This window comes from Caloenas nicobarica, chromosome 1, assembly GCF_036013445.1.
Source record: "Caloenas nicobarica isolate bCalNic1 chromosome 1, bCalNic1.hap1, whole genome shotgun sequence".
In the NCBI taxonomy this organism is placed as follows: Eukaryota; Metazoa; Chordata; class Aves; order Columbiformes; family Columbidae; genus Caloenas; species Caloenas nicobarica.
The window spans coordinates 189,169,357-189,194,293 of record NC_088245.1 but is presented as its reverse complement, the minus strand read 5'-3'; the positions used below and the strand labels follow the sequence as shown (position 1 = coordinate 189,194,293).

At 39.4% G+C, this 24,937-nt stretch overlaps 1 protein-coding gene and 1 pseudogene across 4 annotated transcripts; one reads left to right on the top strand and one right to left on the bottom strand.

Moving 5' to 3' along the window:
- Positions 1–532: 532 nt before the first annotated feature.
- ALG5 (ALG5 dolichyl-phosphate beta-glucosyltransferase) lies at positions 533–24,758 on the bottom strand. Of its 4 annotated transcripts, none has more exons than XM_065643905.1 (10): positions 24,668–24,758; positions 23,556–23,727; positions 22,237–22,283; positions 21,500–21,568; positions 19,206–19,298; positions 17,548–17,661; positions 16,252–16,311; positions 14,635–14,786; positions 3,164–3,249; positions 533–1,776 (listed from the first exon to the last, which is right to left on the bottom strand). In XM_065643905.1, exons 1-10 carry the CDS (start codon positions 24,737–24,739, stop codon positions 1,664–1,666), a joined length of 978 nt encoding a protein of 325 aa, XP_065499977.1. In that variant the 5' UTR covers positions 24,740–24,758; the 3' UTR covers positions 533–1,663. The 4 variants fall into 4 exon arrangements, with proteins under 4 accessions (XP_065499977.1, XP_065499995.1, XP_065499985.1 ...); XM_065643923.1 differs by having other exon boundaries at positions 19,260–19,298; XM_065643913.1 differs by lacking the exon at positions 24,668–24,758 and adding an exon at positions 23,852–23,913.
- Positions 19,768–20,784, top strand: LOC135984894 (histone-lysine N-methyltransferase SETMAR-like; annotated as a pseudogene).
- Positions 24,759–24,937: the final 179 nt, after the last annotated feature.

The following is a 24,937-nucleotide window of genomic DNA, read 5'->3' as shown; positions in this document are numbered from 1 at the left end:
AGCAGCTAAAGGAGACTTCTCAATAAGGGGAGAGGTACTGGAGAATTTATCTGCAAAGTTTTGAAAAAACTTTGTAGAAAATGCACAAATTAATTTTTTTTAAAAAAATCATAAATTTAGCAACTCCCTTGCAAGCTTTGGCATCCAATTCAAAAGCAGATTTTTTTAAAGAAAATGTCACCAGATGTTTACTTATCATGCAGAAAATAATGCATGACTTAAGCTTCATAAGTTGAAAACGGTGAACTATTTTGGTTAAAATTTCAAATAAACTCAGTTTTAAGGTAAGACATGAGGAAAATTTTAGGAATCTGCTTTTGAGATCTGGTTGGCAACTTCAATTAATTATAGGCAGAGCTATTGCTGTCCTGGTTTGATCAAAAACTGAGAAGCTGGTATTTTATTCTAGCAATGGCAACAATGAGTCATGTGATTGATTCTGCAGAAGTGAGAGAGACGTATGTGGACTAGGTAAGAGAATAAAGCCTGCGAAATCAAACTGAAGATGCTTTTTGAGAATTTATTCCAACACTTCAATTTATAGAAAACTGAGGTAACCCTAGAAAGAACAAAACTCAATATTGCAGAAAGAATAAGAAAAATTACCAGTGAAATCATATGTGAAAGTATAACCATACACCGTTCCTTCGTTAAATCTGTTCATATTTGTACGTGTTTCCAAAAGAAAGATTGGCTTAGTTTGTTGGCAATCCACAACTGTTCTGAAAGCACCATTGAAACCTGTGCACTATAACAGAGAAAGACGTTACTAAGAAAGACACCAGATCCCTCCCTCCCTCTCTGATCTTGTTTGAGGGCTGACAACGTCAAACTGACATTGCTAACGCACAGGCCCCTAATGTACATTTGGTCTCATTTTTGTACGCTCTGAATTAGCTTTCCGTACCGTTTCACTACAAATTTGGAGATGCCAAGGACTCCTAGCCTTGAGAATGCAGTATTATTTAGTACATATGAACAAAAGATATTTATAAAAGACAAGATTTTAAAACAAAATGTGCTTTTTCTTGGACCTTCTATAGTCTGGAGTCAATGTGCAGTTTCATCTCAGACGAACTATTTCAGCTTCAGACAAAAACACTTGGAATGTCAAGAGACTACTGCAAGTTCTTAGAACAGCCTTATGAATATTACTGTTACAACTCAGTAAAACCCATTAATGTTTCCCATAACATTGAATCCAAACATGCATCAGCGTGAACCATGATTGATCATACCAAGTTGCAATATGTCCATCTGTTTCCAGATACTAAAGGAACAAATGGTTGTGGTCACTCACAACACAATATTGCACACTGTAGAACAGAGTGCCTCTTTTTAATATTTATAAGGAAATTCCAAATTTATGATGAGACAAAAGCAGATATATTTATTTGAGTGAATTTATAAGACATGTTAAAGTTACTTTTTAAAATAAAAACCTGATTACTAGATAAGAAAACCTTTTTGGAAATGTGTTGGCTTTTCAAAGCATCGTACAAATTCCCTGCTGACAATCTTATAAAACATATACATGCTGCAAAAATGAAACATACAACAGGAGCAATGAAGAATTACCTCAGCTTTCATCACCACTTCACTTGATTGAAACTGTTCTCATGTTCCATTAAGTATAATGATATATTTGGAAAATGTAAATAACCTAATTACATTTTCTTGTTTCAAGCTGCCAGGCACCAGTCATATATCGCAGTCGTATAAAAAGAAGATCCCTGCCCATCTGCAGCCAGCTCCAAAAGGGAACTAACTTAGAACCTGTGATTAATGGAGAAGAAAATCAGAAGGACGTTGTTAGAAAAAATGAGCATGGGCCAGACACACATTTAAGTAGTCATGAACCTCTGCATTCTCAGCACATTCAGCCCCACAACCTAGACCTGAGCACTAATAAACATTTATATTGCGAAAGTTATTGCTTTACAGTAATTATATTATACCGTAAGTGGGAGATTCTAGTTTGTAAGCAGCACAGTAATTCCATGTATGTCAGAAGATGGAATGGAATGGAATGGAATAGAACAGACCAGAACAGAACAGAATAGAATAGAATAGAATAATTTCAGTTGGAAGGGACCTACAATAATCACCTAGGCCAACTGTCTGACCAATTCAGGGCTGACTAAAACTTAAAGGAAATGCTTTAAGAAGTAAAAGTGCATAGTCTTCTCTGTGACAAGGTTTTGTTCAAGTAAATAGGGACCTAAACACCAATAAGCAAGCAGATGATTTCTTAGTGACTTTGAAGAGGACCACCACCTGCTGTCTTACAGCAATAATATCAATGTGCCAATCTTTAGGCAAGGTAGGGAACCCACACTGTGAAACCAAGCCCTCTTCCATCTTTGCTATCATTTGTGTTAGCTGCAAAACGCATATGGAACTGCACTGAAAGAAAACATTTCTAGTAAAGTCGGTTTAAGATGTTCTCTACTTGCTTGCACCCTTCATCACCATTGCAGTTCATTATACCTTCTGTTGTTGAGGGGTTGTGCTGAGAAGAGATCCAGATCAAAAAACCAAAAAAAAACAGAACAAAAAAACAACCCCCTCCCCCCCCAAAAACCCCCACAACAATAAAGAAAAAAGAAAAAAGAAGGAACTGTATTTGCTGGGACAGAAAAAGTGAGCAGAAGCAGAACCTCTTGGCTGGCTCTACCATGAAGAAATATGTATGGAGCTATGCTTTCCAGTAACCCAGTAACCGAGACCTCCCCACAGGTCTGAAAGAACATCACATCTTAAGAAGAGAGGGTGCCCTAGAGGAGGCCTTAATAGGCGGGCTGAGAATTTTTGAAGGCAAGACACAGTGGAGTTGAATCAATAAACAATGATGGCCAGACTTTTTGTACAGTGTTTTTATTAACGCATTACAGGACATGCTCAAGTAGTGCTCTGTCCTAGCAGTGTAACTACCTACTTCTGTGTGCAGTCGGAGTGCAAAGTTTCTCTCCCTTGCTACCCCTTCACCTACTCTTCCTGTACCATGCCATGGCAGAAGGCTGGAGAGGACATGAAATTCAAAATTTGTACAGAAAGAAGGCTGTGTTTTATCAAAACTGGGTAAAATACAGAAAGATCCTTGGATATTTTATTCTGCATTGACACATAAGGAACATTACCAGAATATAAACAATTTCCATACCTTCGATTTCAGTCCAGTTGACAGCAACTTCTGCTATAGGTATTCTCAAGCACTGAGCTATATATAGAAGTTCCACATCAAACGCCCTGAAGTAGAACAAGAAATAGCAAACACAGTCACACTTATTTCCAGAATAAAGATGGTGGCACTGTTAATTAAATTCCTTGCCTGATTTAAGGAGGTTTGTGTTCAGTTATGGAGTTGATACTAATGCTCTACAGGTCAGAGGCACACGAAAGGGAAATTAATGTCCCTGACTGAGGAGCTCAGAACACAGCCAATACACAGATAACAATCACAGAATCATAGAATCATTTTGGCTGGAAAAGACCTTTAAGATCATAGAGTCCAACTGTTAATCTAGCATTGCCAAGTCCACCACTAAACCATGTCCCTAAGTGCCACATCTTCTAAACACCTCCAGGGATGGTGACTCCACTACTTCCCTGGGCAGCCTGTTCCAATGCCTGACAACCCCTTCCAGGAAGAATTTTTTCCTAATATCCAATCTAAACCTCTCCTGGTGCAACTTGAGGCCATTTCCTCTTGTCCTATCATGGTGCTTGGGAGAAGAGACCAACCCCCTCCATGCTCCAACCTCCTTTCAGGTAGTTGCAGACAGCGATAAGGTCTCCCCTCAGCCTCCTTTTCTCCAGGCTGAACAGCCCCAGTTCCCTCAGCTGCTCCTCATCAGACTTGTGCTCCAGGCCCCTCACCAGCTTCGTTGCCCTTCTCTGAACTCTCTCCAGCACCTCAATGCTGGCAAAATTTTTTGCAGGTTGTGCAGCAAAATGAGTCGGGGAAGTGATCCTACTCTAAGTCAGCCACCCCTCCCTGCCCAGTTTGTTTAAAATACGCTTTAATCCTCTCCATTCTCTGCACAGAGAATTGTTGGTGTGTTTCATTATTGCAACTGCATGGTCAAGCAGACCTTCTGGATCCAAGACACTGAGGCTTTTGATATTAGAAAAGTGTTTTGGCAACTACAGGTTGTAATGCTCATGTAGAAATCAGCATATGAAACCACCAGTAGCTACTATTGACAAGGGTGAGTGCAAATCATAATTATGAAAGTTCTGGTGATTTTGGTTACATTTCTTAGATATATTGTTTGCTAGGTCTTTTTTTCCCCCTCTTTGTAGTCTCCAAATGTCAATATGGGTGTTCTTGTTTCTTAAATGAGTTCTATTAATTGGAATTTAAGCTACCCTTCCCTCCCAATAAAAACCTTAAAAAAATACTAGTCTGTATTGGAAAAAACTGTCAACATTATCCATATTTGATTTCTACTAGACTCAATGTATATTCAAACATAGAGGGTTTTTTTTTTTTGGTTTGTGTTTTGTTTGTTTGTTTGTTTTTGGGGTGTTTTGTTTTTGTTTTTGTTTTTGTTTTGTTTTGTTTTTCCCAGGGAACTAAACCTTCAATGTTAAGGAAACAAAAACGTTTTGGCCAAGCTGTTGGTAAGGTTTCCAGTTTGAACTCAATGGAACAGATGCTCCAAACCAGCGTACACAGGTCTTGAATATGCATCTGTGAGGCAGTCAAGTACAATTCAACACTTTTCTCTCAGTAACTTCCTAAGTTTAGAATCTCCTTAAATTCTCATTGCTAAGTCCAAGACAGTTTTCTTTTGAAATGAAAAAAAAACCCAAAACACCAAAACTTTTGCCACTGGAGAGGATGTATGCAATAAAAAAACCACTATTTGTTCATGCTTCAAGGGTTACTTGAAGTAATTGGTAATCTCATTTAACAGTACAGAAAGGGTAGAAAGGGACAGATAGGTGATCAAGAGCAGGCAAAAAGACATACGTGAGCAGGTGGCTAGCCAAGTTCAGATGTTAATTCCTTCTGCTTCAAGCCACTCTCTCCTTTAAAGCAGCGCAGTACCTTACTGCAAAACTATTAATGATTCAACAACAGAAGTCCACTTTGAAATGCTCACTTTGGTCTGACACATACATGGAGGTTCCCACTGAAGTACAGACCACAACACGCTGGCGTGCTGGTGAAATCATTACCAAACATGCATCAACCTGAACTCACGCCATACATGTGTGTGTTACAGGACAGCGACTGATATCCCTCTGGACAGCAGTAAAACATGCAAAGGCAGCATAAGCAGAGGTTATCTACAGAAACTACAGTTATTTGGTATAGAGAATTTAGAACCGCTTTGTAAATCTGATTTTGATTAGGACATAGGCCTTTTTATTGTCACAAAAAAGTTACAGGATGTAGTTTTTTTACCTCAGTGAACCGATTCTGCTCCAAGCAGCCTTGCCATTTCACACTTTTCTTTTGTGCTGGTTTGATTGAACATAATTTTCCAGGAGGTTAGTTAATTTTCTTGTTGATATTTGGCATGGCCCTTTGTTTTGAATGTAGTACAAGAATAAGAAGATAACACTCTAGGATAGAGGTAATGTTTTCTTCTAGTAACTCTCCAATGTTTGGGACTTGGCATGATAGAATGTACGAGCTCACTGACGTTGATATTTATTGATTGGGAAGCCAAGGTCATCCCTTAATATCCCATCTTCTGCAAGTAAGCAGGTGTGTAATGTGAAGAGGAGAGGATCCGGGACAGATGACTCAAGTTGGCCAACCCAAGTATTCGATATGATGATGGGCACATTCCATATTTAAGCGGGAAGTTGCTGGGAACAGCCCTCTTTCCTCGATGGCTGCCGTCCCTGGGGGGGTCCTGCTCCCATTGCTGCTCCCAGGGGCTGGTTCCAGAACCTTCCCTGTGCCCGGCTGTTGCTCTCCGCATCTTCACTGAACTCGCTGTGCTTGCAGTGTCCGTCTTCTGGTGTTCACTGCTGGGAGCATGCGTTCTAATGTCTCAGTATTTGTTTTGTGTCATTTTTATTATCATTTTGTTAAATCTGTTTCTTTTTCAGCCCAGGAGTCTATCCTCCTCTTTCCCTTCTTTCCCTCCAGAGAAGGAAAGGTGAGTGAGCAGCTGTTTTGCTGTTTAGCTGCTGGTCCAGCACTAACTGGCAACATCTTTAAATGCGGGTTGAATATTATTTTATTAATTATGCCATGGTCTTTTCTACTGAAGTTGTATTATTTATTTTTTGCTGACATTCTATATTTGTAAGCCAAAACTCCCATGTATTCACCTTTGAATGTTTATGAGTCATGTATATTAAGACTAAATCCAATTTTGTAATAGTTACTACTTAACTGACTAAAAATCTTAAGAGACACAGAATAATTGTCTGATGAATTATACCATATGAGCTGCTCTAAAAATATTACTACAAAAAGTATTAGCCTAGTGAACTAATAGTTACTTGCACCAATTCCTAATGGACAAGTGATTACTGGAACATCAGCATATACATCACAGTACAAAAACATTAAATAGGTGAACTACAGTGCTCAAAGTAAAAGATTAAAAGCACAGGACTTACTTAATCAGGTTGAACGCTAATATTGTTACATGTGGTTGCCATTTGTGCAAAAGCGGACATACCCTGAAATTAAAAACACCCTATTCAAAGCTGAAATGAGAATGACTTCTGTAGGAACCACTGGGATACCTCTTTTCTTTCCCTGTTCCCCACCACCTTTCAGTACACCTCATATGCATACCAAAATAGTTAATGGGGGAATATAGAATCATAGAATAGTTTGGGTTGGAAGGGACCTTCAAAGGTCATCTAATCCAACCCCCTTGCAATGAGCAGGGACATCTTCAACTAGATCAGGTTGCTCAGAGCCCCGTCCAGCCTGGCCTTGAATGTCTCCAGGGATGGGGCATCTACCACCTCTCTGGGCAACCTGAGCCAGGGTTTTACCGCCCTCATTATAAAAAATATCTTTCTCAAGTCTAGCCAGAATCTTCCCTGTTTTAGTTTAAAACTGTTACTCCTTGTTCTACCGTAACAGGCCCTGCTAAAAAGTCTGTCCCCATCTTTCTTATAGGCCCCTTTAAGTACCAAAAGGCCCCAATAAGCTCTCCATGGAGCCTTCTCTTCTCTAGGCTGAACAACCCCAACTCTCTCAGCCTTTCCCCATAGCAGAGGTGTTTGCAGAGGTGTTCCAGCCCTCTGATCATTTTCATGGCCCTGCTCTGGACCTGCTCTAACAGGTCCATGTAGATCGCAGTGTACTCAACACACTGACAGTATTACACCCGTACTGCAGATCACCAGATGCAGATGGTACAGAAGAACCACACAAAAGGTTCTATAGTCCGGATTTAAGTGTGGGTATGTGAGCTGGAGCCAACCTTGGAGGAGATCAAAGCAACACGAGTGGATGAGTTGGTGAATGCAACACGTATTCTGACATGAAGCCACTGGTGACTAGTTATCGTGTGACAGAACTGCTCTTAGAAATAGCAGGGAGTTATTCACACCGTCTGCTTCACCAGATCCCGCTGCAGCAAGTGGAAGTAGGAGCCTCTGGGGAGGAGGGACACAGCTCGGAACACCGAGGTTTGGCTCCAGCCTGACTAAATTCAGGCTCCAGTCTAAGAAACCAAAATGAAGACACCCAAACAAGTTCCCCACCTATGTTTAATGCTGGCTCCATTAAGTGTTAATTAACACAAACGTGAAGTGTAAAATACAGAAAGAGAAAAACTTCTCCACATGACTTTTGGTTAAGTTACAGTTTAAGATGATGCTGACTAAAATTCGGTTGAACACCAAGTTCATAGGTGTTTAACTGAATTCAACCCTTTTAAACTGACCCCTTAAAATGCTTCAGCTTATAAAATATCTATCCTGCAAAATTATTCTGTATTTTAATATTGCAGTAGAACTCTCCTCTTACTGGTCCAATATTAAGTGTTTCAAATATCAAAATTAGGCTTTCAGGTCACAGAATCACAGAATGTTAGGGATTGGAAGGGACCTCGAAAGATCACCTAGTCCAATCCCCCCACCGGAGCAGGAACACCTAGATGAGGTTACACAGGAAGGCGTCCAGGCGGGTTTTGAATGTCTGCAGAGAAGGAGACTCCACAACCTCCCTGGGCAGCCTGTTCCAGTGCTCTGGCACCCTCACTGAGAAGAAGTTTCTTCTCATATTTAAGTGGAACCTCCTGTGTTCCAGTTTGTATCCATTGCCCCTTGTCCTATCATTGGTTGTCACCGAGAAGAGCCTGGCTCCATTCTCGTGACACTCACTCTTTATATATTTATAAACATTGATGAGGTCACCCCTCAGTCTCCTCTTCTCCAAGCTAAAGAGACCCAGCTCCCTCAGCCTTTCCTCATAAGGGAGATGCTCCACTCCCTTCATCATCTTCGTGGCTCTAATAGTAATACTGTTTTAACTGGAATTCAGGGCTTCTCTACACCCAAGATTTGTTGGGTGTAAATACCCAGTAAACTCTTAATGGACAGAGAAAACTTTCAATGGCCAAAGAAGTCTAAGAATGAAACAAGATGTCAAGAGGGTTAGACTGCCAGTCCTGCTGTCACCGTACTGGGGCTTTTGAAAGTCCACATATGTCTGTCAGGAATAGGATTTTTTTAAAAGACAAACCAAACATAGTTATAACAGCAAAATACTTTTGCGTTGATTAGACATTCATAAACAATTTTTGTCATGCACAAAACTAGGAAAAAACAATTCATTCCACTGCTCGTGTTGGTTTACAATGCCAAAGAAGTGGAAAAAGAAATCCCTGTAGCAGTAGGAATCCTTATTTTTCTGTAATTTTTATATAGAGACTCAGAGATTAGTGACAAACTAGAGAAACAAACATTAATTTTTTATACTGAGCTTTTGAGTTTTAAATGTGAAAGAGCATGTTTTGTTCAGTGCACAAGGTAATTTTTATAGACAAAAGTAATAGCAACAATTTGATCTAATCACTGATCTGCCAAGTTGCTTAATATAATTTTAAATTGCCACTTTACAAAAGTATGTCAATCAAGCCTGGACTAGAACTACGTTTTGAATTTCCCTTTATTTTACCAATATTCCAGGTAGGACAGTAACTGCTGCCATGTCTAGTTCTCCTTGGTAAGGAAAGACATTTTCTGGCTGGAAGAAAATTAATGTTTTTTTGGGTAGTCAGAAGAAATCAATGACCAAATTTAGGACAGGAAAATTTTGCCAGTTGAGACCACTTCATTTTCCAATTTTCCTCCTGTGCATTAAAATTTAACATAAAACAGTTACATTTCTCAGGTCAAGACTGTAGATGCAGAACTAGAGCTTCTTTTCAAGTCTGAAAGCAAGTAATTCCAACTGTCTCTATTATGTTTTTAAAAGATCTCTTTCAATTTTAAGTTTTAATTTAAAAAATGTGCTCCATCCATTTCTGAAAAATAATTAGTGGTGTAATCAGATTCAGAACCTAAAACGCAAAGCATATGTTCTGTGTTCAAAAGGTTGCTCTCACTTCAAACTGATGTCAAAACTTTGCTATTTAGAAAGTAAATGTCAAGAATGTTTGGTTTGTATTCGTATGTTGACAGCTGGTTCTTGGAAGGGCACTTAAAAAAGTCAATGAGAACACTCTCAAAAAAAGATAGTTTAGGATGTGGGCATGATTTCTCATTATCAAATATATAAACAGTTTGCAATATCTACTGATTTTCAAATGCTTTCTAAACTTCAGAGTTAGATTAACAAAATATTACAGGAAATATCTTGGTTTCTCTTTAGAAAGTGTTAATGGTCCTTATCACCATAATAATAAAACAGTATTTCTCAGTTTGCTTTTAAGATTTTCTAAATATAAGCATCTATAAATCAAATTCAGCACAGCAAGAATAAAACTGCGGTCTCAGTTTTCTAGTATTTTTAACATTAAAGAGATGATACTCAATTCAATGTCAACTGGAATAGAGAGAGCATGAAGTAAGCAGAAAAAAGTGAATTCTAAGCAATTAGTTTTTCATTCGTAATGCAGCTGATACAGGTTATTCCTTGTGATTAAACTGATAATGAAACTGTCAAAGATGCACATAAGATCATTTAAAGGAAGATCTTGATGTTCTCCCCCTGCTTTTCCTATGAAAGGTGAATATGGAAACACAAGGCTCCATCTTATATGTGGTGCGGGCAAAACCCTGAAAACACTCTTTTTTTTTTGTTTGGTGTCTCTGATAGCTTGTAAAGTATGGAAACAGAAATCTGTCAGCCTGCCTGACCTAGCAGCAGGGTAGCCATGTTGTTTACATCAACATATCCATTACCAAAGTGTAAGATGCTCAGCTTCCGAGAAAAAGACTGTGCCCCTAACACTTGCTCTTTGAGTGAGATATGTTACCAGCCTGCTGAGAGAAACAGGAATAAAACCTGTATTATTGCTCTGCCTTTTGGAGAAGTATTGATGATTTCCAGCACTTCAGGGCAGTGTCCTATTGTCCAGTGCTAATTCAGCACTGGTGCTCTCTTGCATGCACAGACTCTACTCGATTCCTTTATCCAAAGGGAAGAATTCTCCAGGCTTTTTGTCTCCAGAAACAACTGGCACTGCCTGTACAGCCCAGAAACTGAGCTGCCTTTGATACAAAATTGCTTCAGTAGTTTTTCTTCAAACTTACTACTTTCAGGATTTACTGACTAGTTTATCCATCGATGCAGTTGAGGCACCACCAACCTGACACGTTTTTTCCTACAAATTCCTACGCTGTGAGTTGAATCTGCCCTGCTGAACTTCAGCCATCTACAGCAGAGATAACACCTTCTGTACAAATTGTCTAGAGTCCCTTTACAGTCGAGGGCAAGAAACAGGTATTTGTCAGCTGCATTTCACCTGGCGTATTTTAGAGGCCTATATTAGGATGAAATTAATTATATCCTAAAATTGTTTCTTCTGTTGTCTAAGAAGGGAGGCTAGATGACAAGTAGATGCACTCTAGATGTGATGAAGAAAATCTTGTCCACTGTGTGTGCATATTTATATTCTAGCTGAGCAGTGAACTTGACAGTTCAGGGTAGGAATTATTATATAGCAAATTTTATAGCTATTTTATATTAACATCATGAGCAACTATGTTAGGTACGAATGTTTTGTCTAAATATTTATTATGTCCTCCTGTAAGAACTCATTTAACACTGTAGTACCTCAAAATATCTGAGCCTGACAAAACTTGGACAGGACAGATGGCGCTTCTGCAGAAACTGAATCACGTTCATTCTCTTCAGCAGCTCACAAGCTCACAAGTTCAGCAGCGGGAGAGCCCTCGACAGACTCAATGTCAAGCGTGCTGGCCCTCAGACGGCTTTTATCCTATTAAATGCTGCTTGTTTGTTGGATATTCACCAGCACTCACCTCCATTGTGACCAGAATATCTGAGCACTGACCATACTGAACTGAATTCTTCTTTTAATACGTAGTAGAACTGCACTTCGCCAGTGGGATTTTAAGATTCAAAAGAAATCAATTTCTTCATATGTCAAATAGCCCCAATGCAGTGATGCAGAGGAGGGAATAAACCCAGATTTCAGAGCCTGTTCTCCAATACCAAGATAGTGGTTTCTCTGCAGCCCCCTGCTGATGATGTCAGTATGAATGAGTTGTTCTGTGACCCAGTTAGGGACTCACCGTTGTTCCGGGTGAGCAGAAATATAATACTGACTGCTGTTTCTTCCTCTTACACCTTCATACTCATGATATGTACAGAACCTTCATGGCACAATGTCTGACCAGTTTTTATTTTCCTTTTTACAGACATGCTATACAATGCAAAGATATTATGGGCCAGTTTTGCTTAAAATAAGAAGTTTCCATTATTAGGCTATGTCAGGTTCTTACATTATTGCATGCAAGAGTCCAATGTATGGTTCTGTGGGATGCATGTTTGATGTCCCCATATAATTTTCAAGTGCAATTATCTCAAGTGTCTGAACAACACAGAAATTTCACTTATGACTATTATTTCTTTATTAGAGCCACTTTCCCCACATACTCATACCTCCCCATCTCCCAGTTTATTTCCAGATCTTATAAATATTAGTTGGGCAAGGGACAGTACTCTGTTTTGTGCACTGACATGTTACCTTCCAGTTACACATGCTGAATGGCTACCCGTGAAGGTGATAAGTAACTTTTGAGTTCTTGCTGTAGTTTTTTTCTTCAGCAGTGGGAATAATCCGAGATTCTCTCCTCTCTGGGGGTTTCAGTTTCCACAAAACTTGCCAAAGCCTTTATCTTGAAATCTCTACTGTTTTGTCAGATTTGGTTTAAATTAGCCAATAAGTATGAAAATGAAGGCAGGGAAGGATAGACACTGCTGAAGGACAGAAGAAGATAAAACCAGACAACATATTGTCTGCTTTGGCAGAAAATTAAACCAAATAAAAGAAACCCTATTGTTGTTTTAGGCAAATTTGTGACTTGGAAGTATCTGAAAGCTGTTTATTTGAAGAATTTGAGTTATTCTTTTCTTGACAAAGAAACAAACATTCTTCGTCACTAACCAGTACATTTCAGATAAATCAGAAAACACTCAGGGGATTAGTTTATGGATTACTGTAAATAAATGAGCAAGAAGAGAAGGCTAATTTTATAGCAGCACATATAGGCACAATGAATTAACACACCAAGACATGAAGATCTGGTGTGTTCCACACCAGCAATATAATTAGTAAAAAATAAGTATAGCAATATCCCTTTTTTGTTGCCTGTTCCTGGATAATGGAGTATAGCACAATTATTTTTACTCTTTCATTCCTCTGTTGCTAGAGAAGCTGGGTGGCAGAAGAAAGCTTGCTAAGACTTTTTTTAACAAAAACCAGAACACTGTAACGTAATATGTCTGACCAATAAGTGCAATTATATTAAAAATCTTCAATTTAAAATAGTATATTATTTTTACATTTTTACAGATTAAACTGATTATCCTCATTAATTTATTTCAGTATTTCTTCTCGAAGCAGTTAATTTGTAAAGTGAAGTTAAACAGGGTAATTTTGAGGTGTGCACTTCTAGGCCTCACATCTAGGTTTAACCATGTACTTAGAAAACATGAAATTCACAGAACTTTATAGATCAAGTTTGGTTTTGGAGGTAGCAGCACAAATCATATGTCCAGCTCAGCTACAGTTTTCTTTAGGGCAATAAGCAAACCACTAAGCTAGGAAAATGATTTTCTGAATGGTGACCACTCACAATTCCAGATTCAATTCAACAGAAGCTCTGCGTTCCACACTGGATTTGTGTACCCAAACACTACCTTTGCAACCCCACTCTGGAGGAACAATATAGCTCAACTATCACTGCCAAAGCTCAACCTAAAACTAGGTGTATTGGAATTGACTAGGACTGTAGAATTACACACATTTTTGTATGGGAACGTTGTTAATTAATTCTGTTCCCTGTTAGGAAGCAGTAGCCCATTAGATTTTCTTGGATGAAGACAATAGTTTCAAAAGATTTGATTACACTTAGTCAAGCCATACTTTTTAGCAACAGTTGTGGTTAAGAAATTTATAGAAATTATGATATTTGTGTGAAAAGAGTGTTTCGGTCCCATAACAGTAGTCATGACTGTATCACTCTCTTAAGGGAACTGTTTTAGCTAAATGATAACAAAAGAGAGCTCTCAAGTAATTTAAAGACTATGCATCATTTTCTACTGTCTTAAATTAATAAGATCTATCAGTAGTCCTCTCATGAAATATTCTAGCAAGAAAATAAGCAAAGAGTAGGCATTTCCTTGCACTCGGAGCCTTCAGCAATTACAAACATCTTATCAGATATGGAGGTTAGGTAAAATGTTTTGGTTAAACAGCACTGAATTATGGAGGTTATAATGCATAAAAATAGACTGATAAAAGTTTTGAATAGGATTAATAACTCTTCAGTTCTCCATATCATAATAAGGGCCTCTCTCTATTTCTTATTCTGCTTGCATGGCTCATATCTGTAAAAGGAGACAGGACTCTCCGAAATAGCGAGTGGATTAAAACACAATAAAAAAAATTTTCTTCAGAATTTCTTTTAGAGGTGAAGAGAGAAGAGTTATTGGGATTTTCTTTTTGTTTACTCCCCTCTCCTAATCAATTACCAGTTGCCCCGACAAAGCAAAACCAAAATGTCCTACTTAGTATTACACATTTCTATACCACCTGGCAAAGTAAAATGGATTTGCCAGGAGTTAGTTGTTGCCACCTAGAATCTCAGCAATGTAGTCTTAAAATCCTTCTTGCAATTTCTGTTGGGTGTTATTTTAAAACCCCAGCCTAGTAAGCCGATCTGTTCCCCTTCTCCCTATCATCATGAAAAGAAAATTAAATACCCAACTATTTCCTAAAGTATATCTTAATAATAGAATAGAATTCCTAGCAATTACCAGGATATTTTAGCATAACGAGAAACCTAAAGTGCCATGCAGGTAGTCCTGTAATTGGTTTCACTGAGCAGCTAGGATTCATACACAGACATCACATGCTTCATAGTAGCTGCAATACTGAAATTACTTTTTCAAAACCATGTTCAATTAGGAAAAAAACCACCAACAACAAAAAAGAAAGAATTTACCAGCGTTCTATATGAAGAGTTGAGAAAGTCCGCAAAGCAGCTTCTCTGGTTAAAAGTTTAAATCCGCACTGCGTGTCCCTGATCTCTTTGACACAGAGAAACCACACAAGGAAGTGGAACCCGTACATAAGAAGAGTTCGGAAGTAAGAGCGCTGTGGACAAAACGCAAGTAGTTAGATGGTTTCATTTAAGCTATGAGTAAAGTGTTTGAACAGAGCTGGCTTACAGGACAACAATCCTGTTTCTTGATAACTTTCAAAGTTTGATGAGACGGGCTACAGGTTTCAAGCAGAGCACTACTATGTAACCAGCCGGTGAATCCCTTATCAGAAAGTTAGAAATATGGGGAGAAACAGGAAGAAAAGGATGGACATATTCATCCTAAAATTTGTATTTCTGTGTTAAAGTCCTGTTCCAATTCCTCTCCCTCATGTAGCAGGACCTTCAAAGGTGAAAAGAAATATGAAGGGACTAAAGAAAATGTATTTACCTTCAGTACCTTACCACACAATGAAGCATTTTTTCTAGGCTCAAATTTATCAGCTACATGGTCTCCATGTAGCAGGAACATTTCCAGAATACACTGGCTGCACAGCTGACAAATAACTGCAAATGATATACTCTGTGCTACAAGCATGCAAGTACCACGTTGAACATTTATTCTAATTTCTGATAATGATGAAAGTTTTGGATTTTTCTTTTGAGGATGCTAACATATACGCAGCAGTATTTACAAGAACTCTTTCCAATGAACCACTCCAACACTGCCTGATAAACCAGAAGAAAAACCTAAAGATCTACCTGGGGCTGAACATTGCCAGTGTAACTTCTTTTGAACTTTTGTAACTATTTTAGTAGTTGTGTATACATTTTAGAATAATTTCAAATATCAAATATCAGTATAAACAAAGCTTACTCTTGAGAACGTTCAACATGATGAGCACATCCAATGATGCTGAAAAAATTAGTCCAGCAATGCGTCTGTGCAATACAAGTTCCATGCCTGTGCTTTGTCAACTACTGTCTGCCAAGACATCAGAAAACCAGATGCAAGATAAGACTGTGTGCCTATGCATCACTGTTTATTTCACAAGAGCCACACACAGAACAGCACTGTGTGTTCAAATCTCAAAAAATGTACTATGAGTAATAGAGAAAAATTACAGTACTTTCCCACGACTTGAGATACTCTTCAAACAGTTTGCCTCTAATTATCTCTAACTCATTTTAAACAGGTCTCAATAGCTGCAGATCAAGCTCTTGCACTGGGAGAGAATCAATGAAGATAAACTCATCGGTTGCCTTCCACTCCAGCCCCAGTACTGGGTACTAGCGACCACTTCTGTCAGGGATCAGAGGCTCTGCTTGTAAGATGTTCCCAACTAGAAAAATTAAATTCATAAATCGAAACACTAACTGAAACCAGTTCAAAGTCCCTGATATCTAGAACACACCTTTTGCATACAATTGTGCATATGCTACGCTTATGACAGGCTTTTCCTATTTTTAGGTTCCATTCTTTTACAAATATTGATTATTTAACTGTAAAATCTGTAGAGCATAGTCAAATAATACAAGTGTTTGAGTATCAGTACATAGCAGAAAAGGGAAACAAACCTTTGCTATTGAGTCCTTCTCCAGGTGAGCTCTAGAACCACAGGAAATAGCCATCTGATTCTGCAGAAGAATACAAATTACAGAGTTATTACTTAAACTCATATTTTCTGGATCAGTGGAATCTTCTGTTGAGAACTGTACAATAAAAACTTCAAAGCAGTATATTTTTCTGCTTCCTATAGCTGCATTCTTTCTACTGATACATTCTGAGGTTAAAAATCAGTCTTTTCTACAATTAACAGATCATATAAAGTTTATCACATTTTGTATGTGGTGCATACAAATTACTGCAATTTATTCAGGTCTGATTCAGCTTACATTGTTTCTCTGAGGTATGCATACACTAGAGGTGTTAAACAGTGCAGATATGCATTCAGCATTCCTAGGCACTTAATGATATAATGTATGTTTTCTGAAAATATTACACTGTAGAAGCAATAACAGAATAAAGTACTTGTTTCACTAATGTACCTTCAAACAAATAAAATGCTGTGGTACCAGCCAAAATTATAACCTCAAGTTCAATCAAAACAGAAGACTTAAAATTATCCTCACGCTACTATTCCTCACACGAAATCTCTCAAATCTGCTCTATTTGAGAGCGTGGGACTGATGCTGGAGAACCAGCTGTTACCCTGGTAGCAGAGAGCGCCAGGAAACATCGCCGCTCCGCGGCTCCTGCACTTGTAGTCCGGCACTCCCACTTCTGGTACTCCAGGAAAACAGCTACGAGTACCTCACACATCTGCATTTGAGCAGAAAATAAACCTCAGTCCTTTCAAGTCAAGCACGCAAAAGAGAATGACTATTCAGGGAGGAGGTCTTGTTCCACAGGTTTTTGAATTTGTATTTACAATAAAAGTTCTTGCAAATACTGTCATTAAACTAACAGCTCTGAGAAAAGAGAACCTCTATAAAACAGGGTGAAATTAAGATGCATCCTTAAAGGTACATAGGATGACATCAGATAAAAAGAAAATACAAAGCAGTTAACAAAGAAAAAAATTGCTTTTTAACTGAGTAGGCAACACATGGTATTTATACAGAGTAGAGAAACTTCAAAGGAAGAATGGTAAATAGAACATTATGTACTGCATTGAAATGGGCACAGTGAATGCAAAGGAGGCAAGAACTCTGTGGAAACTACCTCTTGGCAACCCATTCTTGCAGCTTCTAAGCTCACACCTCAGTCTTCAGGCTTACACACAGATCTCAAAGAACTCAGGTTGAAGAGAATTATAAACATCAATCTGTATGCAGATGTATTAAACTAAAACCACAAAAATTTATACTCACTGGCCATGGCTGAAGATTTTCTAGACCTTCTTCTACTTTTTCAATATCTGCGAATTTCGTAGCTCCATCTGCATCAGCCATAAGAATTTTTTTCCCCCGAGAAATAAAGACACCCTGCAATCAATATAATCAACAAAGATCAACACCTCTAAAATCAGCTTTTGTCATAAGCTAGCTGCAAGGCACTGCAAAGACCTAGTGTAGTAGCTAGAACAATGGTAACTCAAAGATTCAACACAAGGAGTGACTCCTAATGTTCTGCTACTAAAAACAATTTATCAATTTATATTATAACAACATCTAGAGACTTCACACACTGAGTAGCATCCCACAATGACAGACAGTGCATGAACATGAAGGGTTAACAATTCCTTTCCAGAGAAGCTTGCAAACTAGAAGCTTTACAAACCAAAATGATGAGAGGCAACAAGTTGCTACAATCAGCTATACAGGGGAGCACAAAGAAGCTGTGATGAGCAGCTGCCACTGCACTGGATGGCTCTGCTTTGTCATTTGAGCTACGGAAAGGAGGACGCAGTGCTATTTTTTCCTAATACTGTTTCAAGAGAATTCATGAGATAATTTCAAATCAGTTTTGAGAAATAAGTCTTAAGTCACAATATCACTGCAAAATGTCTGTGATGCACTAGGTGTCACAGCTTGTTTTGACTTATTCTTGGTCAGAGATTTTTGACGATTTTTGAAGGGATCCAGAGAGGAAAACAATTAGCAGTGGGTTTGCCAAACATACTGTCACAACCAGACATGTGTGACTTTGGAAAAACCTGTCAAGTAATAGCATGCACACCCACTTTGCACTCTGCAGTGCAAAATTGTATCACACAGAGAATCATTCACTTTCTCTTGGAATAACTTAAAAACTATATCCCTGCACACTTTCTAATTTCATGTTTTCTCCATTCGCTATAGTTAGTTGTGCATCATATGAAAATTAAATTGACATATTCACGACAGAGCTTAAAATATACAGTCACTAATAATCTGTAAATGATACCACTCCTTTACATAAAAGGTGTCATTCATCTTAAAAAAATGTTCCATCTAAATGTGCAACAGCTATTTTATTTTTAGAACATAATGATTTTATGATAGTATCTCTGTGCAAATTAATACGTGAAAGCATAAATTATGTTGGTTCTACTGTTGAATGTAGGTGATAGGAGTGGGCTTCAGTAAACACGAATTTGCTGGATGAGAGTGTTTGGTCATTAGCCATTTTTAAAACCACAACTATGACCTGGAAAGCAATGTTTGCAAATTTAGCTCTATTTTCTCTACAAAAGCTTTACTTCAATCGTAAAGTTTTTTTCCGCTGGTTGGTCTTTTTAAATGCAAGCCTATTTCTAAGTGGAACTAATAGGAACATGAAATCCAAGTCTAAAATTTTTTCCTTTTGAATTCTCAGAGAAAAAGATTCTTTGTTATTAATCTTCCTGGCAAGAAAATAGTGTTTCCAAGATCTAAAATATGCTTATTTTGAAAAAAGTTTTTGCCTTAATTTATAGAATCTGTACTCAGTTTTCTGATAATCATTTTGTTTCTGTATTGAATTCAAAATGTCAATCAGCACAGCTCCATCTTCTGCATATTTGGGCAAAGGTAGTTCAGACAGAGAAGGAGATGGAAGTATCAATTACCATCCTGACTGCTCCTCCTTTCCCTCGATTTTTTACCAAAGAAAGCACTCGCACCTTGTCGCTTCCATATTTCTTGCAGTACTTCATAGCAACCTGATAGACACACAAAAAACCAGCATAAAACAAAACCAGAAATCAAGGTAGAAATTTACATTTGCTCACCCTTTTTAAAAAAAAAATTAACAGCACAGAGCTATGACCACTTCAGTTGGCACAAATACATTGCCAGCGTTTGCTGGAGTCTGTTTGGGAAAATAAAAACCAGTTCACAGTCAACACAAGAAGACTGAAGAAGCTAGTTGTGTTCAAAAAGGATACTCCCCCAAGCAATTCTAAACCCCATTCACTCAAGTCCAAAACCTCAATACTAATGTAATTTATATCATACTATTAGGTTGGTGCAAAAGAAATTGCACTTTTTGCATTGTTGAAATTTGCTGTGTGATATTGGAATACATTCTTAAATAAATGTGCTTACGTTATACATAATTTTAATGCACTTTTCTCACTTTGTTTTTTCCGCTGCAGACTTACTACTTGCTGTCGATATTTATTTTAGACTATGGAAATGATGTTAGACAAAAAGCAAATTTGAGTGATTTTCTTATTCGAGTTCAAAATGGGTCATAAAGCAGCAGAGAGAACTCGCAACGTCAACAACACATTTGGCCCAGGAACTGCTAAGGAACGTACAGTGCAGTGGTGGTTCAAGAAGTTTCACAAGGGAGACAAGATCCTTGAAGATGAGAAGCATAGTGGCCGCCAAGTGGATGACAATGACCAATTGAGAGCAATCATCGAAGCTGATGCTCTTACAACTAAATGAGAAGTTGCTGAAGAACTCAATGTTGACCATTCTATGGTTGTTTGGCATTTGAAGCAAATTGGAAAGGTGAAAAAGCTTGCTAAGTGGGTGCCTCATGAGCTGACCAAAAATAATCGTTTTGAAGTGTCATCTTCTATTATTCTACACAACAACAACGAACTATTTCTCAACTGGATTGTGATGTGTGATAAAAAGTGGATTTTATATGACAACCACTGATGACCAGCTCAGTGGTTGGACTGAGAAGAACCTTCAAAGCACTTCCCAAAGCCAAACTTGGGACCCAAAAAGGTCACAGCCACTGTTTGGTGTTCTGTCACTCTGATCCACTACAGCTTTCTGAATCCCAGCAAAACCATTCCATCTGAGACGTATGCTTAGCAAATCGATGAGATGCACCGAAAACTGCAACGCCTGCAGCCAGTATTGGTCAACAGAAAGGGCCCAATTCTTCTCTGCGACAACACCCGATTGCACGTCGCACAACCAATGCTTCCAAAGTGGAATGAACTGGGCTATGATGTTTTGCCTCATCTGCCATATTCACCTGACCTCTTGCTAACCCACTACCACTTCTTTAAGCATCTCGAAAACTTCTTGCAGGGAAAATGCTTCCACAACCAGCAGAATGCAGAAAATGCTTTCCAAGAGTTCGTCGAATCCCAAAGCATGGATGTTTAGGCTACAGGAATAAACAAACTTATTTATTGTTGGCAAAAATGTGTTGATTGTAATAGTTCCTATTTTGATTAATAAAGTAGTGTTTGAGCCTAATTATAATGATTTAAAATTCATGGTCCAAAACTGCAATTACTTTTGCACCAACCTAATATTATAGACCTTTTATACCAACGCCATTAGTTAATAAAAAAATTTCTACTACTGCTACCTATTTCTCCTTTGTCTTGCTGCTGTGTTTTTAAACAAAAGTTCACAGTGATCTAAAATCCCATTCACACTGCAGGGATAAGCACTTTTTGTGCCATTTTGTGGGGAACAGAAAGCACGAGTTTTCTCCTCGATTTTTTTCTAAAGGTTGTATCGAGTTCTTTTAAGTCCAGAGGCCCATGGCCACAGTGTGCTCAGTTAGAAGTGACTCTAGAAGGAATGCAAAGCAGTCAAAAATATATGCAAGCAATACCTAATGGACAAGACTAAGGTAAGTAAATGAAAAAGCAGCACTCAGTAGCTAACTCAAACATCTTCCAAGCCACAGTAAAAATCCCTCAAGTTGGCCAGTCTTCCTTCTTATTAAAAGTGACATACACCAAAGTTGAAGCAGAAGAATGCAAAACTATTTGGAAAATCCTAGTACTGGCAATGACGACAGAAAGTATCCAGAAACATGCATTTTAATTGTCAACTACTTCAAGTACCAAAATGTAAAGGCAAAACATTGTTATATTTCACAAATGCAGTACAAAAATCCATACCTCTGATTACTCAGTAAGACACATCTTTTTCTTACCTCTGTGGTTTGATCTTTACTACCATCATCAACCACTATTACTTCGTAAGTGAAGGAAGGATCTTGTTTCTTGAAAATAAAAACAGAAATAATGCATTTCATTCAATTTCTTAAGTAGGTAGTAGGTCTTCCAAACATCAGCACTCTTTTCCCTAGCAGTTTTTAACTCATTCATGTTTGCCAAGAGGCATCAAATTTGTTAAGATGGCAATTAAAATTAAAGAATTTTGCCATCTTTTGTACCTGTTTCATTACTTTGGCTTGTCATAGTTTTCCTCAGCTACCATGTAGAACTGAAAAACTAATCTAGTTGTAAAAGATGAAAGCTCAGAACAACATCACTGTTAAGAAAATCCAAACAAAATGAAACCCACAAACCTTCACAAGGGGCTTCTTACCCAGAGAACAAATCCTATTGAAGAACAGATCCTTAAAAAACTAGTGGAACAAACTGGGATTTAGTTTGGGAAGTTCAATGCATGGTTAATCCCTAATCTCTGTCTTGCAGAGATATCACGCATACAAAAATTTTTCATCATACACCAGTAAATTAAATTGTCACTTAATTTAAAAATAACTTCCAGCATCCAGTCTAAAAATAACTGATAAATAAAGGACACTACTTCTAAGTGCCTAAGTAACATTGTTTTAATACATACCAAAATAACACAGTGGATAACTGACTTATTATATACATAACACAAAGATAACAAATTTTGAGTGTGAAATGAAAATACCTGTCTTTTTTCTAGATAATCCAAAGCTTCATCCATCATAAGAGGCACTAGAGAAAAGGTGAAGGTCAGGTTAGTAGATTATAACAGGCAAAGCACCAAAAAGCACACGAGCAAGCTGAAAACAAGCACAACGCAAAGCTGAGCAAATTCCGTCATTCATACAACACTAGCTTCAATAAAGCAACTTAGCACCTGCAACTCTGAGTCCTGTCCTTTCTGAATGCAAAAAAGGAAAAAAATCACACCTGTAAGACAGGATAAAAACATTTATTTTAGAGAACCTGCTTTCCATTTTGAAACATGTAATTCTCTACCCAATAAGAAAAAAGAATAATTCTCCATGACTGACCCGGCAAGCCAGCACTGACACTCTCTACCTAAGCAACCTGGCAGAGAAGGCCACAAAAGGAATTCCTAACACCAGTCAGTAACATGCCTTCTCTTACTGAGGCTGCTGGTCATGATGCTTCAGCCAACGAACAGACACAACTTTTGCAGCCGATTTATCTGCGGATTGGAAAGGCATTCAATATTCAATCTTATGGTTGTCTTCACAGTGTGCGCTCATTCCAGAGCACATCTCATGCGATTATTCTATCTCCAAAGAGAGAGACAACTAAATGAAAATCACATGAAGTATATTAAGGCCTTGCTTACCAAATATAGGTACATAGAACCAGGAGCGGGGAATGCACTGGACTTGAGAAAGGTCCAGATCTACCTTGTGTCCAGAAACACTTTACTTGTCCACAACTCTCTTAATGGAATCCCAAACAGCTCAGTATTTTCACTCACCAAGAAAACGAATGAAGCGTGCTACCACACCAATCCCAAGTACAGCTTTACGGCTTGATTATTTCTATCGCATCCGAAAGCCTTCACTTTTTAATATCAGGTACTTAAATGTATGGGCAAGTCAAAAGTCAAACAGAAACCAATGAGATCATCCTTCTTCTGCTTGTCTGAAGCTGCTGCTGTTCCTTACAGAGTGGGAAGCTCTCAAATAAATTTTAAAAGTCTTTTTTCTACTTCTTCACTTACAGCATTTACCAGGGCAATGAGTAGCCATTCTGCTGGACCTCATTAAATAAAGAAGATTCTTACAAATGCCCCGTGCTATTTTTAGCAGCAGAAATCAAGTTACACAGTGTCTTAATTTTGAAATTCAATGTACTTGGACTGTTTTCTGGCAATCATGTCCAAAATCAGACACATAATCTGGCATGCCGGAATCTACTGCTGACATAAAGTGACCTTTGCATTATTAAAGTAACAACAGATAGATTTTCTTCTTTTTCCCAAAATAAGAAAAATCTTACACCGGTCTTCCTCATTGTATGAAGGCACAACAACAGAGAGTTCCTTTGTAGGAGGATCATGTATACTTGGTACAGATTCCTTCATGCCTTCAGCATTTATGAAGAATTTCTCTTCTTCATGTCGATGAAGGGTTGGCATTTTTACGGCAGTTACATGAGCAATCATAATAACCTGTGATGAAAAAGAAAAGAGAAAAATTGCTGAGCATTCTAATAAAGGTTTACCTAGCTGTTGAATGTGCTATAAGGCGCAATCAAGTATTTTTCAGTAATGAGGTGGGTCACTGGTACAGTACCTCATCCCCTGACCAAATCGCACAGGACCAGAACCTTCTCATGCCATTTGATTACTCCATTTCACCTACTCTGAGCACTGTCAGCATCATTGTCTTGTTGCTGTTTTCAGCTGCAAAGCACACAGACGTCTCTAAGATGCGGTCCAAGCCCCACTGCCCCTTCCCCAGGTCATCTCCAGCACACAAGCTGGCGCCGCCGCTGGTCCCAGCAGAGCCACCGAAATCAATGACACTACTTGCGACCTGCCAGCCATGCGTGCTTCCAAAACGAGGCTCTGATGATCTTTATGCATGGCTAAAACAAATCTGCAGAACATGTTTTTTCCAGTACTTTCACTCGGGAACACCACATACGTGGCACTGTTGATGGGCAGCAGAATTTCCCTTTCCAGGTGCCGAACTTCTCAAACTCGCACGGTGATTCAGTCAGAAGGGCGCAGGACTCCCCGATGGTTACCGTGAAAGCGCGTTATCGGGATGTTTTACAAGAGGTACTACAAGGATGAAATCCTTCGGTTTTATCCCATTTACAAGGTGTTTCACCCCAGGCCTTATGAAAACACGCTCCCCGCACACACCCGGACACAACCAGCGCCCCACCAGCTGCCGCACGAACGCACCCGGCGCGTCCCAAGCTGCCGGCCGGCCCTGCCCCGGCCCCGGGCCCGGGCCCGCCGCAGGCCGGGCAGCCCCCGGCAGGCCCAGGGCCGCCCAGCGCCCCTGCCCCACACAGCAGGGCGGGGACGGGGCGGCCCCGCGTACCGCCCCCGGCCTGGAGCCCCCCCGGGCCCGCGGGGACCGCGGCGCGGCTCTCACCAGGACCAGGAGGAGGGCGGCCAGGCCCGCCAGCACCGCCGCGGCGCCGGGCAGGGACAGCGGCAGCGCCATAGCCCGCGGCCGGCGGGGAGGCGCCCGATCGCGCAGCGACAGCGACGCGGAAGCGATCGCCTCAGCGCCCGCGCCCAGAGCGGCCGCGCCGCCCGGCGCGTGCCGCTGCCAGCCGCCGGCGCCCCCCAGCGGGGCGGGCCCGCCAGCGCCGCGCCCGCCAGCGCCGCCCCCGCCGCTCTCGCCGCCGCCACCGCCGGC